The 19,566-nt window shown below is 37.7% G+C and overlaps 1 protein-coding gene across 1 annotated transcript; it reads left to right on the top strand.

The window, feature by feature from the left end:
- The first annotated feature begins 13,835 nt into the window (after positions 1–13,835).
- LOC121317528 (ornithine decarboxylase-like) lies at positions 13,836–18,893 on the top strand. The gene is made up of 12 exons (XM_041253558.1): positions 13,836–13,943; positions 15,069–15,209; positions 15,304–15,453; positions 15,663–15,836; positions 16,171–16,343; positions 16,568–16,702; positions 16,910–16,991; positions 17,108–17,191; positions 17,346–17,508; positions 17,589–17,704; positions 17,792–18,006; positions 18,525–18,893. Exons 3-12 carry the CDS (start codon positions 15,352–15,354, stop codon positions 18,661–18,663), a joined length of 1,383 nt encoding a protein of 460 aa, XP_041109492.1. The 5' UTR covers positions 13,836–13,943; positions 15,069–15,209; positions 15,304–15,351; the 3' UTR covers positions 18,664–18,893.
- Positions 18,894–19,566: the final 673 nt, after the last annotated feature.

The following is a 19,566-nucleotide window of genomic DNA, read 5'->3' on the forward strand; positions in this document are numbered from 1 at the left end:
AGCAAGGGCATTCCAGTAGCCCAGTGGATTCATACTACAGTGCTCCTGGTGTCTCATGTTGTTTTAGCATGTTGGTGATATTACATCAAAGTACAGAAACATTGCACAGTTTGCTATGTGCAGGCCTACTGAAGATAAAGTTTATATATATATATATATGGGGTCCTAGTTTATAGACAGTTCAGGAAATCTGTCGTGCTGTACATCAGCATTATGAGTCTGTAGGGTTCTGAAATGGTCATATTTCTGGAGGGATGTTTGACATTTCTGCCAGGACCACCACTTCAGGGAATTAAGAGTGGTGGAAATCTGTTTACTGAAATGGCCCATAGATTCAACTTTCTGGAGTCTTTTACTCTTCAGGTGCATCAGAGGAAATGTGGTGTGATTGACAGGTGAGGCGTCACATGGATTTAGTTACCTCCTTGGAGGTACAGTAGAAGCTGAATAGTCATTTGCAAAGCCAGTAAGCTCCCACATAATAAGAACAGGCAGCATTATGTGAGAAGAGATTCTGTAATCAGTTGTGCTGTATATACCTATTACAGGGTGCAGAATTATTCAAGTGATCGAATGAGCATAACACATGACGGAGTGCTCTAAGATCTTGATTTTTCCAACATTATGATTGAATGATGCTAGTTCTAGAACATTTAAACTATTGGTTACACCTCTGAGGACTTCAAATGAACTTGAATTCCTTTGGAATTGCTGGTATTTCAATGGTGTTCCACAAAAACTGAGAAACAGACTACAGTATTTATAAGTTTCATGAAATTAACAGCAGTTCACTAAAGACTTTTAACCCTAGTCTCTAAGTGGGTTTTGGTTTTGTGCTATTGAATGCAGACCACATCTGTTTTAGTTGATTTATGCATGGAAGTTGTATTGGTTTCCTATTGGGATAAAACAAAACAAGAAATCCTGGCTAAGACACATCTTTCCCTTGCCTGAAGCACGGCTGTGGTTTCCTTCTGCATTGGAATTCCAAACTCCTTCCTGGAAAGGCGTACATCCCATCAATCCCATCAAACATTCCTTCTTGTGAGGCACATGGTCATGGAAAATGTCACCAGGAATGTCTCTCGTTGGGGGTCCCACATTGATTTGTTCTAGACAGAGATGGAAATAGGAAGTATAGCGTGTCAAAAATGTGTTTAAAATGCAAGGTTCAAAAGGCCTAGGATTGGTCCACCTGTCTTGTGACCTGAGAAAACATATTTTTTTGGGTTGCATAACAAGCTCTGTGAATAATGGACAGGCTTTCTTGTAGTGTTATATGTTCCCTACCTTTAACAAATAGCAGATTATACCAGAAAGAACTTAAACAAACAATGGACTTGGCAGAAAACTGTTTAACGCAGGCAGAATAGGTGAACAAAATAACTGATGTTGCACACAGATGCATAGGCATTAAGAAAACGCATACTTCAGATAGCAACAATCTGATATTTAATACTGTATCAACTGATTTGATAGGCAAAAAAATAATCGATCACCTATCTTGTGCATTGTAATGGAAACAAAATATTACAGAATGTGTGGAATTACATTTGCATTTGGTAAGATAATGAAGTGGGTTGATTCTCCGGGATATTTATTTATTAGAGTGACCAATTATTATTCTGTATTTATTTTCCCCCAATTTGGAATGTCCAATTGTGTTTTTTCTCGTCATCGCAGCGAGTCCCCCCACTCAGCCCTGCTTTTTATCCATTCTGAATGTGCTGTGTCTGGCCAGTAGGGTTCGCTGTTGCATGATGAGGAGAAGCAATCCCTGCTGGTTTCCCATCCCCCATCCGGGGAGCATCGGAGCCAATGTGACTCCCCCTTCAGGGGAGAGGGATATTGCTGCAGAACGCAGACTCGCACAGAGTGTAGTGCTGTGTACGCAACTCGTAATATATGTCCTCGTTATATGCTGCAGCCCGATCACATGATAAGGGTGATGAATTTAGGTACTAAAACTAAGTTTATTTCATAATAACCTAACCCTAAACCTAAGGTTTGTGGGGAATTGGTCTTAACTTTAAATACACACAATAATCTAACACTAAACATAAGGTTCGTGGGGTATTGGTCGTGGATCACCAATTAACTGTCACAGGGTGATCACTATGTTCAGTGTTCTCCCCCTCCCACACCCTGTTTATGGTCATGTGGTAGGGGTGTTGAGAGTGAATGAAACACTAGAGCTATGTTATGCGAGTCTTCGTTCTGCAGCTAAATACTCTTGGCATCAGGGTCCCCAGCCAAGTTCGGCCTCTTTGCACAGCATGGACGGGAACTGGCGCCGTCCAAACTGTGAATCATCCTTCATTCCCAGCGGCAGCACTTTAACTGGATGAGCCACTCACTGGGGTATTTTAAGAACCAATAAGATGTTCTAGAATCAATTGGCATTCTCTAATGTTCTTAAATGAATCAGTCATGTGACAGCCTGGCCATTTACACATGTGTGATGCATAATATTGCGGTTTACATATTTCTGATTGCCACTCCTATATACTTGTATGTGTATGCATGTGTATTTTTTTTCCCTTTCAAGCAAAATACTGAAAGGATCTTTTGAAGTTTAAGGGTATATTGATCTGTCAATGTAACAATTCTTCAGTGCAAGAGCCATTGGTGTTAAAGGTTATGCTGACATTGTTAAATCAATAGCATGTCTGTGAAGGTTGCTGGATGACAGTCCTCCTACAGCAGGCAGTCATATGTGCTTCTGCCCTGTTCTTAAAAGGGTGTTTGGGAAGATAAGTTACCAGTATCATAAATTCAATGCACAAAAATCTAAATTAAAAAACAGGTGCATGCAACCGTGGTCCATTCCATTGCAAGAAAGTTCCAACAAATTCTTAATTATTTAAATGATCTTCAGCAGGGTTGAAGCATAGCCTTACAACTGAAAACTAGACTATCAGTGTAAGCTGTCAGTTTCAACATTTTGACCAAATCATTAAAAAAATAAATAAATAAATAAATCAAACTCGTTGTGATGGTGATAAAAGTGAACACATTCTGATACCTTAACACATGCATCTATATTTTTTACTGTACTTTTAGGTGACACTGTTAAAATAAGCTATTTTGAAGGGCTTACAGCATCAATACAGCAGGGAAATCTAAAGGTTTGCCGTTACTTCTTACTCTGTGCTACGTTATCCGCTGACACATGTATCTGTGCACAGCCGCATAAAGCATTAGCTTGGCTAAATTCTGTCCCATCTTTTGGAAGCCCCTGTTAGGCGCAGACCTGTGTGCAACAGTGTTCACAGGCTCAGGTGGGTGTTGTCTTTAATCGAACGCTGTTATGCTTTGAAACAGAGATAGAGTGGCGCCTCTTGTCTGATTTCTGCTCCAATCTCCCCCGCAACAGTGGCCTTTTGGAAAAGGGATGCAGATGCCATCTGCCTCGTAATGATTCTTGGGTAACAATGTTTGTATTGTACTCAGTGACTGGCTTCTCTTTTCCAAAACAATAGCAAATAGTAACCAGTTAACACTGGCTGGTCTAAAAAAATTTTTAAAAAACCTATGTATTTATCAAGCACTGTGTTCTTTCTCCCACTTCTTTCAATCTTGTCCCAGAAAGAAAATATGTTCCTTCAATTAGTAAAACTTTATTGCAGGAGCAAAACTGTTGTCCATCTTAATGAAAAAAAACAAGAATATATAGCTAGGTCTGTTTTTTTTTTTTTTTTTGTTTTGTTTTCGGTATGCTGAGAAAATGGGGGGGGGGGGCATGACTAAAAAGCTTACGTAAAGGAATTGCATCAGTTTTCACAAGGGAGATTATAGTTCAGCATCAGCCTTTAAATTCACTGCAGACCTGCAAGGAAATTATATGATTTACATTTGTTTTGAATGTTTCATTCGCCTTGTTCTGAGTTTCCCCAGACATGCACTCTGTGGCCAAAATAAACGAACAGTACAGCTCTGGCCAAAAGTGTTGCATCACCTTATAGAATTAAGTAATTCTATTTAACGAAACCTGCTAAATGTTACGCAAACATATTGAATTACATACCGCTTTGTAGTTTTACATGTACTTAACGAAAAACTGACAAAAAACGAAAAACATGACATTTTGAAATCTAACATGAAATACTGTAATACTACTATGGTTTCTGGCAGACTTTTGTGATATTGTGTAGTTTCTTTGATTACATGATGTTAAATAAAATATTTAACTTGTGTTCAAATAGTTTTTCTGTTTTTTAAATGATGTCTCAATACTAAAATTCTAGGTGATGCAAAACTGTTTGGCTTACGTTCAGTCACATCCAGCAGGTAAAGAAGCTTGGTGATGTATTGACATGGAGTCTTCAAGCTACTGGAAGGCCTGTAGGGACCAGGACCTCAAACAGAGTGAGGCATGTTGTAAGTTTGGAGTTACTAACTGGAAAGAAACAGTTCAGTTCCTCCAACAGGACATCAGATAGAAGCCTGTTGATCTCACAAGCCCAAGTTTAGAACTGCCTGCAATGCAGCATTTGGAACTGACCTGAAGATCTCACTTGTTTTGTATATCCTGTTTTACTATGTGCTTGATTAACATATCATTTCCATTTCAATTGCCACTGGGAGTGAATTCGGTTCTGCTGAAATCCAAATTCCAGGGAACAAGTGCCCATGTGACCATCAACAATAAGTATTTAATGGCTCCAAGCTCTTCAGCCTGCGTTAAGGTAGGCCAAAGTTGAGAGTACAATAAGTCTGTCAATGTAAAAGCTGATGCAGAACAGGGCTTGTTGAGTTGAGCACTGCCAAGAGTACTACGAAAGAGACACAGTCACTGCAAACAGTGATGGGAGAACTCTGCTCACAGGTACTCAGTGTACATTCCATAAACTTTAACAAAGTAAGGTCTTTGTTTCTGAAATTCATCAACTGAAATGATTTGTGTGCTACAGACACTGTATAGCACATACACATTACATCTACACATAGTATAATTAAGAAATAAATTATATTGAATGTAGGTTTAATTCAGAGGTGTACAGCTCTTTCTGTTTAAAAAAACTGAGTTTATAAAAAAAAGTATTCCAGAAGGTGAATTATGAACCAAGATGAAAGTAAGAAAATAAACACACTCTCCTTTCATGAAGGACAAACTGTGGAAGAGCAGGAATGTTTTTGAGATGGTAACTTTAACTGAGTAAAACAGAACACACATTTTATTTAAAAGGAAAATTGCTTTTTGTAAAAATAAGTAGGTTTATTTAAAACATTTTTTAACTTAAAAAAACAAGCTGGCTGGAGTCAAGCACGGGTTTGTGGTTGAATGAAAGTATAACTCTGAAAGGATAAGTTCTTCCTTATTGAAAATATTAACTTAGGTCTACTTGATTAAGCTAAATAGAGAACGCTCTAAATACTGCCATTGTTTACATCACTAAAATGGTTGATTTAATTGTTAGTTTAATTGATTTGTTTTATTTGGCTGGCCTCAGGCCTTTTGTGTCCTAATAAACCATGAGAACGCTAATAAACAGGACTAGCAAGTCAATCTGTAAGGGGTAAGTATGACCTGTTCTGAGAACTCTGTCCTTGTTCTGGATGTTTCTGTTGCTAAACAAGGTGTGTTAGCTCCTTGTCAGTCTGAACCTGTTTAACCCAGCAACCATTCATTATATGCCAGGCATCAGATTTAAATTTATTTAACCTATTAATGCAGACATTAGACATCCTTGTTCCAAATGTTTGATTGTAGTCTAACTTAAATCAGTTATCTTAAAATGTCTGACTGCATCCAATAGCATTTCCAATTTAGTATGGCAGAACATGCTAACAATTAAGCTCTGTTTTGACTTACACTACACTACCATCTAAATCTAACAAATACTGGTGCTCCATGGGACAAATCGGGCCCTTTTCTCAGTATTTAATTCACTCCTGTTTGTTTTAAAGGAGAAAAAGACCTATCAACTCTAGAAAACTAGCATCAAAGTCATGTGATCGAAGGTCTCCTATGCACTCTCAAGTTGTTTATTCATGGGTTTAGTACATTACAGTTGAATTTTCATCTTTCTAAAAATAGGAGTTAATTAAAAACTAGGGTAAATGTTTTGAAAATTTCACCCATAGTGTTTATTCCAAACTTTAATTTACTCCAACAGTATGTTCTGACAGGATAACAATCCCATGTTAATGCTACAAAATGAGAAACCAGCAACGTCCACCCCATCATTTTAAATGAATCTATGTTTCTATCGAGGGCTTTGGGATCGACATTATTAAAGGCACTTTTAAAAAGTGTAATACGAGTGAATTTACTCTGCTCTTAAATTGAGATGTTCCTTTGGGAAACAATACAAAGAATCTTTTAGAATAATAAAAAAAAAAAAAAACACCACATAAGTAAAAAGGGTTCCTCTTTCTCTCCCTCTCTCTGAGGCTAAATATCCTGTTGTTCAGATCTTCAGGGTATTTCCAGCAGTGCACAAAGCCACATCCTATTAGATCACTTGTATATCCTCAATTGAGCTAGTGCTATGCTTTTTTATTTTTTGGTATTTTTTGTATTCAACTGTAAGTTGCCCAGGGTAAGAAATAAATACCAGTAATAAATATGTGAGGGAGAGGTTCTGGTGGTGGCAGAACAGAATATTGTGAGATTTGAAGGAGTCTGGAAATTCAAAACGGCTTAAAAGATTCTGTTGCTGGTTTGGTTAACAACACAAAAAGAGCTGCTTTCACAGAATAATCCTTTCCCACTGCTTGTCTCAATAGGCCAGTTAGCACAGATGACATGTCAAAGCCTGTCTCCTGCAGAGTCAGCCTCAGTCTGGGTTGGTTCAAAGGACTGCTGATAATGTGTGTTAAAAAAAAAAAAAAGCCTAGTGCAAAGGATGTCTAGTTCCAAAAGAAAAAGGATTACCCCTGAGACTGTGCTGTCAGTGTGGCACGATATTGCAGCATGTAAACCAAACAAAAGGTCTTGCCATGACCCATGGATGGATTTGCAGCTGACTGTGATAAGTTCTGTTGGTAGTCTCTAGAAACAACATTTTCCATGATGCACTCATGATAAGACATGTCTCATTTATTTTCTGAAATTACATCTGTTTCCTATTTTCCTTTGACTTTTAATTAACATTGATTTTATTTATTGCTTGTTCTTTGTACTGGCATATTTAACTTAAATGAACTTGATAAAACTTGATAAGTGGAAAACCCAGGCCGTTGAGTCACCACAGCACAGGTGTTCCAGATCTTTAGCCACTGATGATGTAAAGACACCTATAGAACCTGCAGGATTGGGTTTCTCCGGTACCAGTGTTGGAGACCCCTGCTGCATATGAGAAATTGTGCTGAACCTTGCCAGCACAAAGGCTTACCAGCAATCTATTTCACAGCAGGGGTTAATTGATAGCTATTATCATTACAAATTGCAACTACAGGTAATAATGCACCAGTTTCCAATGCATTTGTTTCCAAGTGTTTGTTTAAATTACCAACCTCAAATAAATAATACTTTCCTGTTTGGTACTATAAGAATGTTCAGAATGCTTTGACGGAAAGACTGTTATCAACGAACAAAATACCAAGGTCTTTTTTAATGATCTACTCAGCAGGGATCGAAGCACATTCACTTGAAACAGCAGGGGCAAACATACCATCACCCCTTATTAGCATCGCTGCATCATTTTCACATGCTGGCAAGATTTTAAATGCTAAAATCATCTCTCTAAGAACCCTTATAAAAGTTTACCCAGGTAAGTTGGCACTGTAGCTTTGCACCATGCTTTCACTGTGCTTTATTACACTTTGCTATGTTTTTACTATGGTAAACTTTTATAAGTGCACAGCAGGTATGCCAGAGATTTACTGTTAACTTTTCCTGCTGAAAGCAACCCATGTTAGAAATGCCACATTTGATTACTGTGATAACTATGCTTTTTCATACCCATACCAAGTTTAAGATTTACCGCTTTTAATCACTAAACTAGAATCAGATGTGTGTGTTCTTTCTGTCTGGCTTTAATTGTTAAAAAGGTTTAAGTAGACAACATTGTATCAATCCTATTTAAATCTGATGAGATCACAATGCAGTGACATCATTGTTGTTGAGCAGTAAACAATTTCATGGCACGGATTCTGTACCTGACTGACTTATGTATTATTTTGGAAACCACTTGGTCTGGTTTTGATGACACTGTGTTGGTATTGTATGATGAAATGCTTTTCCACATGGCAACCAGCTTTGCCATGTACAACAATGTGTTGTTTTATTATTCTTGGCAGGGATTAAGTAGAAATACTAAAAGAAGCATAATAAATTCACCAGTTTAAAATATGGTAAACAGTAGTCTTGAGTTAACAAAGCTACAGTTTTTAGAAATTTAAAAAATGAAAGTGCTTTATTTACAAGCAATAAGAAAATGTCCACTAATAAACTTGAATCATAGCAAGGATTACTAAAACACACATGACACATGATTCTTATGTCAGCACTGAAGTTTACCAACAATATTCAACAGGTTCTAATGACTGTTGTGTAACTGCAAACACTGGAGCTGAACTTGGTAGAAATGTTTTTGAGAAAGGGCCTGGTTCCCGTTTTTTCCAGTATGCTCATGGAATTTAAATTACTGTCTGCACGTGCTGCTTTGAACAAAGTATGCTACTCTATTGAAAGGAGTCATGTTACAGAGGGAAAAGTACAGGGGAATAACTTTCAACTTTAAACTATCTCTGTTGTCTAGATATGAATAAGCCACATGCCAAAACACTGGAAGAAAACAAACAGGAAGCTGCAACTACTGTTTAAGCATGGACTTTGACATGCTTGCACACATCTCTGTGAGGTGTCCTTGAAAGCATTATCCGTGGCCAGGAGGGGAGATAATGGCTGTAGAAGTGGCTCTAGAGCAAGTTTTTTGCTGCTGCAACTAACTTTGACAGATGGCTTTAGTGGATTATCCTAGTGTAGTGTAAGATAAAGTTAAGCCTGCTATATCGTGTTGTTTTGTGTGGTATTGACATGTCGAAAATGATATATAATATATATATATATATATATATATATATATATATATATATATATATAGTACTGTGCAAAAGTTTTAGGCAGGTGTGAAAAAATGCTGTAAAGTAAGAATGCTTTCAAAAATAGACATGTTAATAGTTTATATTTATCAATTAACAAAATGCAAAGTGAGTGGAAGAAAAATCTACATCAAATGAATATTTGGTGTGACCACCCTTTGCCTTCAAAACAGCATCAATTCTTCTACGTACACTTGCACACAGTTTTTGAAGGAACGACGGCAGGTAGGTTGGCCCAAACATCTTGGAGAACTAACCACAGTTCTTCTGTGGATTTAGGCAGCCTCAGTTGCTTCTCTCTCTTCATGTAATCCCAGACAGACTCGATGATGTTGAGATCAGGGCTCTGTGGGGGCCATACCATCACTTCCAGGACTCCTTGTTCTTCTTTATGCTGAAGATAGTTCTTAATGACTTTTGCTGTATTTTTGGGGTAGTTGTCATGCTGCAGAATAAATATGGGGCCAATCAGATGCCTCCCTGATGGTATTGCCTGATGGATAAGTATCTGCCTGTACTTCTCAGCATTGAGGAGACCATTAATTCTGACCAAATCCCCAACTCATTTTGCAGAAATGCAGCCCCAAATTTGCAAGGAACCTCCACCATGCTTCACTGTTGCCTGCAGACACTCATTCGTGTACTGCTCTCCAGCCCTTCGGTGAACAAACTGCCTTCTGCTACAGCCAAATATTTCAAATTTTGACTCATCAGTCCAGAGCACCTGCTGCCATTTTTCTGCACCCCAGTTCCTTTGTTTTCATGCATAGTTGAGTCTCTTGGCCTTGTTTCCACGTTGGAGGTATGGCTTTTTGGAAGGCCACTTCTAACCAGACTTTTCCGGACAGTAGATGGGTGTACCAGGCTCCCACTGTTTTCTGCCAATTCTGAGCTGATGGCATTGCTGGACATCTTCCGATTGCGAAGGGAAGTAAGCATGATGTGTCTTTAATCTGCTGCAGTAAGTTTCCCTGGCCGACCACTGAGTCTACGGTCCTCAACGTTGCCTGTTTCTTTGTGCTTCTTCAAAAGAGCTTGGACAGCACATCTGGAAACCCCTGTCTGCCTTGAAATTTCTGCCTGGGAGAGACCTTGCTGATGCAGTATAACTACCATGTGTCTTGTTGCTGTGCTCAATCTTGCCATGGTGTATGACTTTTAACAGTAAACTGTCTTCAGCAACCTCACCTTGTTAGCTGAGTTTGGCTGTTCCTCACCCAGTTTTATGCCTCCTACACAGCTGTTTCTGTTTCAGTTAATGATTGTGTTTCAACCTACATATTGAATTGATGATCATTAGCACCTGTTTGGTATAATTGTTTAATCATACACCTGACTATATGCCTACCAAATCCCTGACTTTGTGCAAGTGTACCTAGAAGAATTGATGCTGTTTTGAAAGCAAAGGGCGGTCACACCAAATATGGATTTGATTTAGATTTTTCTTCTGTTCACTCACTTTGCATTTAGTTAATTGATAAATATAAACTATTAACATGTCTATTTTTGAAAGCATTTTTACTTTACAGCATTTTTTCTCACCTGCCTAAAACTTTTGCACAGTATTATATATATATATATATATATATATATATATATATATATATATATATATATATATATATATATATAATATATATATCAACTATGCAATTCGCAAATGAACAAGAAAAGGACAACACCTAACCTGGCCTTTTGAGTATGGTAAATCCATATTGGGACATAAGCATAAATTCATGAGGCAAGAGCATGCTGTTCTGTGTTCCAGATGATTTAGCAGCCCACTGGTCATTGTTCAATAGTTAGACTTCTAATTATATCACGTTTTATCATCTATCTGGGGTCTCCTAATAAAGGCCATAGCCTGTGTCTGGCTTCATTCCCACTGATACACTGGCTCTTTCAGAGAGTTTGGAGTGTGAAAACAGCTGTTTAGACCCAGGATAGGATTGCTGCTGAGCGCAGTCACCAGGGAAGCTCATTGTTTTGCCCAATCAGATCAGTTCTTGAGGACTCCATCTGTGAGCAAGTGGCAGATGAGAAATCTGGGTCAGATAAACACACAGCTTACTACCGTCAAGAAATGCATGTCACATTTACTGTTTGTGTACGCTGCTTTAAAAAATGACCAAATCACGCCTGATGTCAGTTTTATTTTGAACTCACTTTCTGAGCTATTGATCTAATGACACAGAACTTGGTGTGTGATAGGGTAGCATGCATCAATAACTGATGTTTACTTTATATGAAAAATAACTATAATATGCCTGTATATAGTTGGCAAATCATTCTGGAATTCCTCCACACCCCCATTTGAATTACTGAATCTATTTTATTCTATTTTATTGATGTAAGCCGAGGCAAAACTTAATACTGATGCTGTATGGAAACAAAAGCTATCTTCACCAACCTAACTTATTGAGAGAACCTAAGAACAACTTTCACAGACTTTAAAGTATCCCCAAATGTGTTACCAACGTTATTTTCTTGTTCTTTTTTTTATCATAACTCCCACTCACTTATAAAAGATTTTCTCTGATCTATTTGCACAGTAGAGCTGCACACCTTTCCTTGACAAAAGGATGTGGTAGCTGAGGGATTATTAAAGCAAATAAATGCACAGTAGTCATGCGATTATGAGAGGACAGGAGGAGGAGCCCAGTCTTAGACCACATAGACGTCAAGCTGTAAGGCCTGCAGACTCCCAGCTAGTTCAAATGGTGATATAAACCCTGTTAACACCAGATATCTTCATTAGTGTGAAGCAAAGCCTCTTTTACACCAGCATAAGGCTGTGAGACAGAGGATTAGCTCAAACCTACACTCTTAACAACCTATTTCCTATGTGTATTTTAAATAGATTTGTGAACCACTAGCCCAACCCTGATAGCTGGTCTCAAAGGTATTGAAGTTATTAGTTGTGTTAGTGCTATTTAACCCAGGCCACAGCGCTTTCTTACACTCCCTTTCAGAATAAGGCATGTAATCACAGGACAGAGGAGTGAAAGCATTTCTACCCATAATGCACAAGAGAAAGCATTTCTACCCATAATGCAGTCTTGTGAAGTCCTGTAATCAGTTCTGAAGACTGGAAGTTGGTTCAGTCATCCCGCTTCTAAAGCGTGTATCAAAGTATTCATTTCACACTAGTTATTTGGTCATGTCGCAGTATTGCAAATAAAAGTGAAAGACAAAAAGGACTGAATAAAGAAATACAGTAAAACAGCAATACAACATTGAAAAATAAATTATGCGACTTTTGTATATAATATCAACTTAAAAATAATAAAGTATATAACATTTATACATTAATAATCTGTATTGCAATCTCTGGATTGCAGGTGTCTTTCTTTTGAAAGAATGTACTCACTTTTCCCTGCCGTCTCTCAATTAGCTGAAGGGGTTCTCAAAACAAGTTTTGTATCTCATAGCATACTTTGTCACGTAAACATCATTTATTGATCAAAAACATTTTTTCAAGAAACAAGTACGCCTGTAACATACTGTACATACTGCAGCTCGAAAAGTAGGTCACCACACCCTACAATACACAGCAAGGACACGTTTGCTAAAGAAGGTCCATACCGAGTTTCATTACAATTCAATTTGCAGTTGTCTAAGTATGCGACACCCCTGTTGCTGAGAGGGGTAACAAATACCAGTGAAAAGAAAGCACTTGTGTACTTTATAAGGTTACAGTATAAGGCTATGCCTTGGGATTCGCTAGGCTCTGCCTCCCCCTGCAAGGTGTTGGTGCTTCCTGACACAGCAATGCAATTTGTGTCATTTGATCCAGTTAGAACTAGCCTGAAACATTATACTTGCCATGGTTTCAAAGACTACGTCTATCCAATAGGCTATTTTGTTCAAGAAGGCTCAGACACATTTGGGTCACAGAAAGGACATTTGACAAGTGCAGTTGAAAATTGAAACTGCTCTACATTTTACAAAGTATTATATTACATAGGGTTTTGGGTTGTTGTTTTTTTTTTGCATAACGGAAACATTTGATAATTGAATGTGTTTTTATTTGTTTAAAATATAGACTTATGTGCTTTTATTAATCTACCTGTACACTAAGCTGTGTGTCTACTGTTGAACCTGGATTAATGCAGTGGTTCAGACACCATCTGCCTGATTAGACTGAAGGAAACTATTTAAAACAGGAGTAGCAACATGTGACAAACAAATGGCCTTTAACTAGGTCATTTTCTTAAGGAGTGAGTGAGAGAGGGGTTTACCTTGATAGTTGGGAATTTGAAGGTTGTGGAAGTTGGTCAACAACATCTGAACAGGATCACATGCACAAAATAACTCCACATCACCTAACCTACACACAAGTGGAGTGGGCAAACATATACATGAAAATCGTCCACATAATAAATGTGCTAAAGCATCAGTATTGAAAACTGATGGGTATATGTAGACATATAATTTAGTCTATTAATTAATAAACCTGTCAGAAAAAAATACATGTTATTATATTTGAATATACATGTAATTAAACTTGAGGTTTGCTACCATCATATGCTAATATCTACGACAGTATTTATTAAATTACTTAATTGGTTACTATCTATTGCCCATCACAATTTTACAATAATCTTTCTTCTAATGTGCGCACTGTAGAGTTATTGTAACTGGTTTGGTGACGTCACAATAGGAAGTGTGTGTCTCTTTCTGAACTCGTGGCCCTGGCAGCAAGAGCGAACCGATCAAGGCCGGTTTCAGCTGGCGCGTTACCATGGACACCGCAGCAAGGATATAAAACCGGCGTTTTGGTATTTGTTCATCACAGTTGAAATTCTTTTTGTTGGAGGCACTTGTGTCATTTTTTTTTCATTTAAAAGATTCTCCGCTAATGGACAAACTCTTCGTAAATGCTTTTTAAGGTAAGTCTTTTATTCAGTTCGCTTTACATGTTCAATTAAGTTTAAACATTTAAGCGTGATATCGAGTACACGCGTGAATGACATGTGTATAGGTATGCGTGGTTTATTTTTATTTATTTATATACTTTTGTGTTGAAACAAAGTACCTGTATAAAACTACTCGCTGGTCTCGCTGTTCGCCCTCTTCAACTTCTCAAATGCCTTTAGGTGTTCTCCCAACCCCGCAACACCCCCGCTACCCGTCTGCTTCACACTCTCCGCTAGCTAACTCTCTGCTCGCATCCTGTTTTTGAGACCTTTTGCGCTTTCCTATCGCTCTATATTCATCATGCTGCCCCTTCCTATCAACAATCCCTCGTGTTTCCTTATGTTCCCTCTCCGTACATACTGGCGGACTTTGTTAATGCCTTCTCTCCACTCTCCTTCCTCCCGTGCTCGCCCCTTCTCACGCAGCTACCGGTTATCCACAGGATGTTCAGTTTCTTACTGCTTTCCGCCGGCTTCTCAAAACCCAGTTGTTTTATTTGTACATTTCTATTTTAATACCTCCTTGTATTTTTCGTTTTATTTCGTGTGTTTTGCTTTTAATTTGTATTGCCAGTAACTCTTTTTTTTTCTGCAAATCCCTTTGGATAAAGGCCCCTGATTAATAAAAATAATAATCTGTAGTTAAATAACTTTATAAAATCCTTGCTAATAAATGCGGGCCATAAGCGTGGGTTTTTGAAGCAGGCCTAATACGCCGATATGCCACAAATTTATAATCTGCTTTCGGAAACTATTAATCTAAACTGTTATATAGACTTCATTAATTGTAGAGCATTATAAGTTATACGGACGTGGCAAATACGGTTCTCAAATTATTTTGTGTGTGTAAGTGGTCTCATTGTGTCCAAGATTAACACATTTTTTATAAAATTTGGTAGCGCAGTAGTGGGCTCCATTTTGAACACTGCTACCGGTAGGTTTCCATGAGGCGAGTGTAACGTGTCCTAATGTACGTGATTGGCGCTTCTGTAAACCACCGGTATCTTGTTTGCGCTGACGTGATTAAACTTAAGGCATAATCAGTAATGTCTGTCATTTTCACTACAATCCATTAAGCTTCGTCATCCTGTCTTACAGAACGCTCCTTTCAAGAAAGTGTACAACGGCTTCTCAGAGGGCCTAGGCCTTGCCTTGTATCTGAAAGAATTTAACTTCACTGGAGAGCCGCCTTGGTAGTAACTGAACACTGTGCTACGATTCCATCTCTTTCTTGTCCATGTAAGTTAAGGCCAGTTTGCTACTTGCCATATATATATACACATTTCTCATAATCAACTCTGCCTTTTTAACATTCCCTTTTCCCCCTCTACAGTTTGTTGCATTTGTCTGAATTGGTAGATCTCCAGTCATATTCAAGAACATGAACGGCTTCAGCACTACCGATTTTGACATTACCTTCCTTGATGAGGGCTTCTGTGCCAGAGATATTGTGGAACAAAAAATAAACGAGGTCTCCCTTTCAGTAAGTGAGTGTTATAGGGATGTGGATCTGTTTTAATTTCTTAAAACAGTTATTTGTTTAAACCTTCACAAATTATATAATAACTAGGTAGCCACTGTGAAGCCTTAAATGAAGTGACAATATTAAATGTTAAAACTGTAAACTATTAATACCCTTAATATTTATGGTTAATCTGCTGTATGACTGATCAATGTGTTTTACTTCTCCAGGATGACAAAGATGCCTTTTATGTAGCTGACCTTGGTGATGTTGTTAAGAAGCACATGCGATGGACCAGAGCCCTACCTCGCGTGGCTCCATATTATGCTGTGAAATGTAATGACAGCAAAGCTGTAGTGATGACCCTTGCTTCCCTGGGTGCTGGATTTGATTGTGCGAGCAAGGTATATGGACTATTTTAATACCAATGCAAATGATCACAATTGTTTGAAACTGGGTGATCAAATTGTTTAGGTAGTGTTAAAGTACTGGTGTGTAAGCACGTTTTAGTTTAAGTAGATGCACTTTGCTCTTATGAACTTGGATTGGTTTTGCTGTATTTTTTTAAACTATATTGTTTCTGATTTACTGTGACACCTGTAGTGATATGCTAGAAATCTGTCCTCTTACTCATAAAATGAGTGGCTAAACCTTTGTCCAGGAATGTCCAGACAGTCTTACTATTTTACTGCCTGAAACGTGTACAATGTTCTGAATTTAAAATTTAATTATTTGCAGAATGAAATTCAGCTGGTCCAGAGCATTGGTGTTTCTCCTGAAAAGATCATTTACGCTAACCCTTGCAAACAAGTGTCTCAAATTAAATATGCTGCTGCCCATGGTGTCCAGATGATGACATTTGATAGTGAAGTTGAACTTGCAAAAGTTTCAAGAAGCCACAGTAATGCAAAGTAAGTAATTTGTTTAACTCAGTGACTGCAGTGTGTATTCTGTCCTAAATGTGTGGCATCCTATGATTCTATATGGGCTATAAGCCTTTTTGAAGGTGTTTAGAATTTACTGCAGGTACAACTGTTTATTCTAAAGCAAACTCCTGCTTATATAGTGAAAACATTTATTTGTTTTTACCATTGCATTTTGTTTTCTAAATACTAAATTTCATTTTTTTTTTAAGGTTGGTTCTTCGGATTGCCACAGATGACTCCAAAGCAGTGTGCCGTTTGAGTGTGAAGTTTGGTGCAACACTTAAATCTTGCCGATCCCTACTTGAGCGTGCCATGGAACTGGGTGTTGACATTATTGGAGTAAGGTTTGTAACATTCTGTAACTTAAATGTTTTTGCTTGCTGATTTTTACCATTGGGTCTTTTAGTTTACATTGCATAATTTATACACAGATGTGATTAACTCAGTTAAATTCTAAAGTAAATCATGTTTACTTTCTGAAGAAGTAATGTAGTGTGTTTTCATGAACTGAAGTTTAATGGCTGTAAATTAACTTGCAACTTTTTTTTAAGCTTCCATGTTGGAAGTGGCTGTACTGATCCTGAAACGTACACCCAGGCCATTTCAGATGCTCGTCTTGTCTTTGATATGGGAGTAAGTATTGCCAGTGGAATTTCTGTAAATTAATTTTATCCCTAAACTTATTCCAATGTTCATAGTTTGAATACAAACTTCCATAAATATGTACACAGCAAATTATTTTCTTCTAGACAGAATTTGGGTTCAACATGAATTTGTTGGATATTGGTGGTGGATTCCCTGGCTCTGAAGATGTTAAGCTGAAGTTTGAAGAGGTAACTGTTAATTCCTTGGTAAAGCCATAGTTGTTGACTGAGTCTCTATTTTGAAGACTGCAAATTTGCCTTCCTAATATGAAGCCATTCAAGTAAATGCCTCTATTTTCATGCAGTCCATGCATAAAGGTCTAACTTGTGTTTTTTGTTTCAGGTTACTGCTGTGATCAACACTGCTCTTGACAAATACTTTCCTGCCGAGTCTGGTGTTGGGATCATTGCTGAGCCAGGAAGATACTATGTTGCATCTGCTTATATGCTAGCTGTTAATGTCATTGCCAAGAAAGTTGTCATCAGGGATCAGACTGGTTCTGATGGTAAATATCTAAAATCGTTTTAAATACCCTAAGACATTAATATTGGCTGAAGTTGCTAACTTGTTACTATCACTTTACAGATGAGGATGATGGTGCTAATGACAGAACCTTGATGTACTATGTTAATGATGGTGTTTATGGGTCATTTAACTGCATCTTGTATGACCATGCTAATGTCAGACCTGTTCTCCACAAGGTAAGAATTCTAGTTGTAGCTTTTATTTTAAATGTGTGAAGTTTTAAACCCATAGAACTTGTGCACAATGTTTTCCTTCTGTTTCAGAAACCTAAGCCTGATGAAAGATTCTACCCCTGTAGCATCTGGGGACCAACTTGTGATGGTCTGGATCGCATTGTTGAGCTCTGTGACATGCCAGATCTTCAGGTTGGAGACTGGATGCTCTTTGAGAATATGGGAGCCTACACTGTTGCTGCATCTTCCACCTTCAATGGATTTCAGAAGCCAGATATCCATTATGTGATGTCAAGAACATCCTGGTTAGTATACATTGTCTGGATTTTTTGTTGTCAGAGCAGCAGTGTCTATGTAGTGTATACTACAGTTCTCTGGGAAGAGAAATATATGCAAGCATCTGCACAACCAAGGAAATCCATTCTAATTAAAGCTAATCTTATAAATTAAACATGTGCATATGTAGTGTTTCATGCCTTTTAAGAAAAAGCATTGAATGTCCATTTTAGCATGCATTACTTGATTTGTTAGACTTTTCCAAATTGTAACTGCTTACTACAATATGCCTTTTGCTAAAGAGGCACGGTTATCTTGTATTTCTCAATATTGTTGAACAAATGTGGTATAAACAATCTATATTCGTGACAAGCAAGGGTCCTCTCGGTAGGCTTTTATTGTTTTTTTTTTTTTTTAAAAACCTTGGACTCCTATCTTGCAGAGAAACTAAGAATGCTAGCATGAATTTGATAGGCTTGTGCTCCTGTATTTTATTTAATCCATTTTGTTCCTCCACTGTGCTAAGTGTCGTCCTTGTTTCCCTCAGGCAACTGTTGCAGCAAATCAAAGAGCAAGGTGGCATTGCTAAAGTTGAGGAGACTGCTTCTAACCCTGTGCCCATCTCCTGTGGCTGGGAAAGTGGAGTTGAACTTCCTTCAACTTGCTCTTCAACTCGTATTGTTTAACTTGTAGAATCTTGCATGGATTAGTCTGTCCTGATACCTTTTGGGCATTTTTACTAGGGACCAGTGACTTAATGTTTTTATGTTGCCTTTATTTTTAATGTTCTAAGCCAGTTAATAAAATACAACAAAATGGATGACCTAAGAGGTGGGGATCACATTATGCTATTCCTATGGAAACTTTTTTGTATTTTTTTTTTTTTAATGATTTGTACAATAAATGGGAGAATTGAGTTTTGTTTGAACATCTTTTACTGCACAAAACTACCTTTTGATAGAACAGGTGCCAGACAACATTTTAACTACTTTTTTTTATAGTATAAAACTAATCAGTTTTGCAATACATGTATTGAAGTTGTACTGTAAATCCAGTCCTAAACTTTATTCTTGCTGTACTTTCTGGTTCCTTGGATATTTGCAATTTAAGTCCCTTGCACCCCACATAAATTGGCCCCGACTTTCCTTATCTACAATCTTTATATTGTGTAGCACAGAGGTGCCTGTCTGCTGTAGATTAGTGCAGTAATTCTCAACCCTAGTTCTGGGGAATCACTGCCCTGTTATTTTTGGGTTTGGTCCCCCACCCTTCCTGGCAATTAGTTAATGTTTCCTACATAATAACAAATATATGCCACTTGTAATGCAGTTTTCACTGGGATTTGTAGTGTTGTTGTGAACTACAGATTAGATTACCTCAATCCCACCAAAGCTTGGTCTTTGTTAATCTATTTAGTTGAATCTTTAGCATGGAGTTGAATAACTTAAGGGACTATCCACACCAAAAATGGTGATCTTGGTTTACCAGGAAAAGCAGTACTGACTAAAATACCCACTTTCTGTGTGTTTACTAATGAGATGCATTGTGTCTGGTACAACATGTTAGTGCTGAATAAGGAGTTGACTTAA

Source organism: Polyodon spathula, chromosome 6, assembly GCF_017654505.1.
Source record: "Polyodon spathula isolate WHYD16114869_AA chromosome 6, ASM1765450v1, whole genome shotgun sequence".
Taxonomy (NCBI): Eukaryota; Metazoa; Chordata; class Actinopteri; order Acipenseriformes; family Polyodontidae; genus Polyodon; species Polyodon spathula.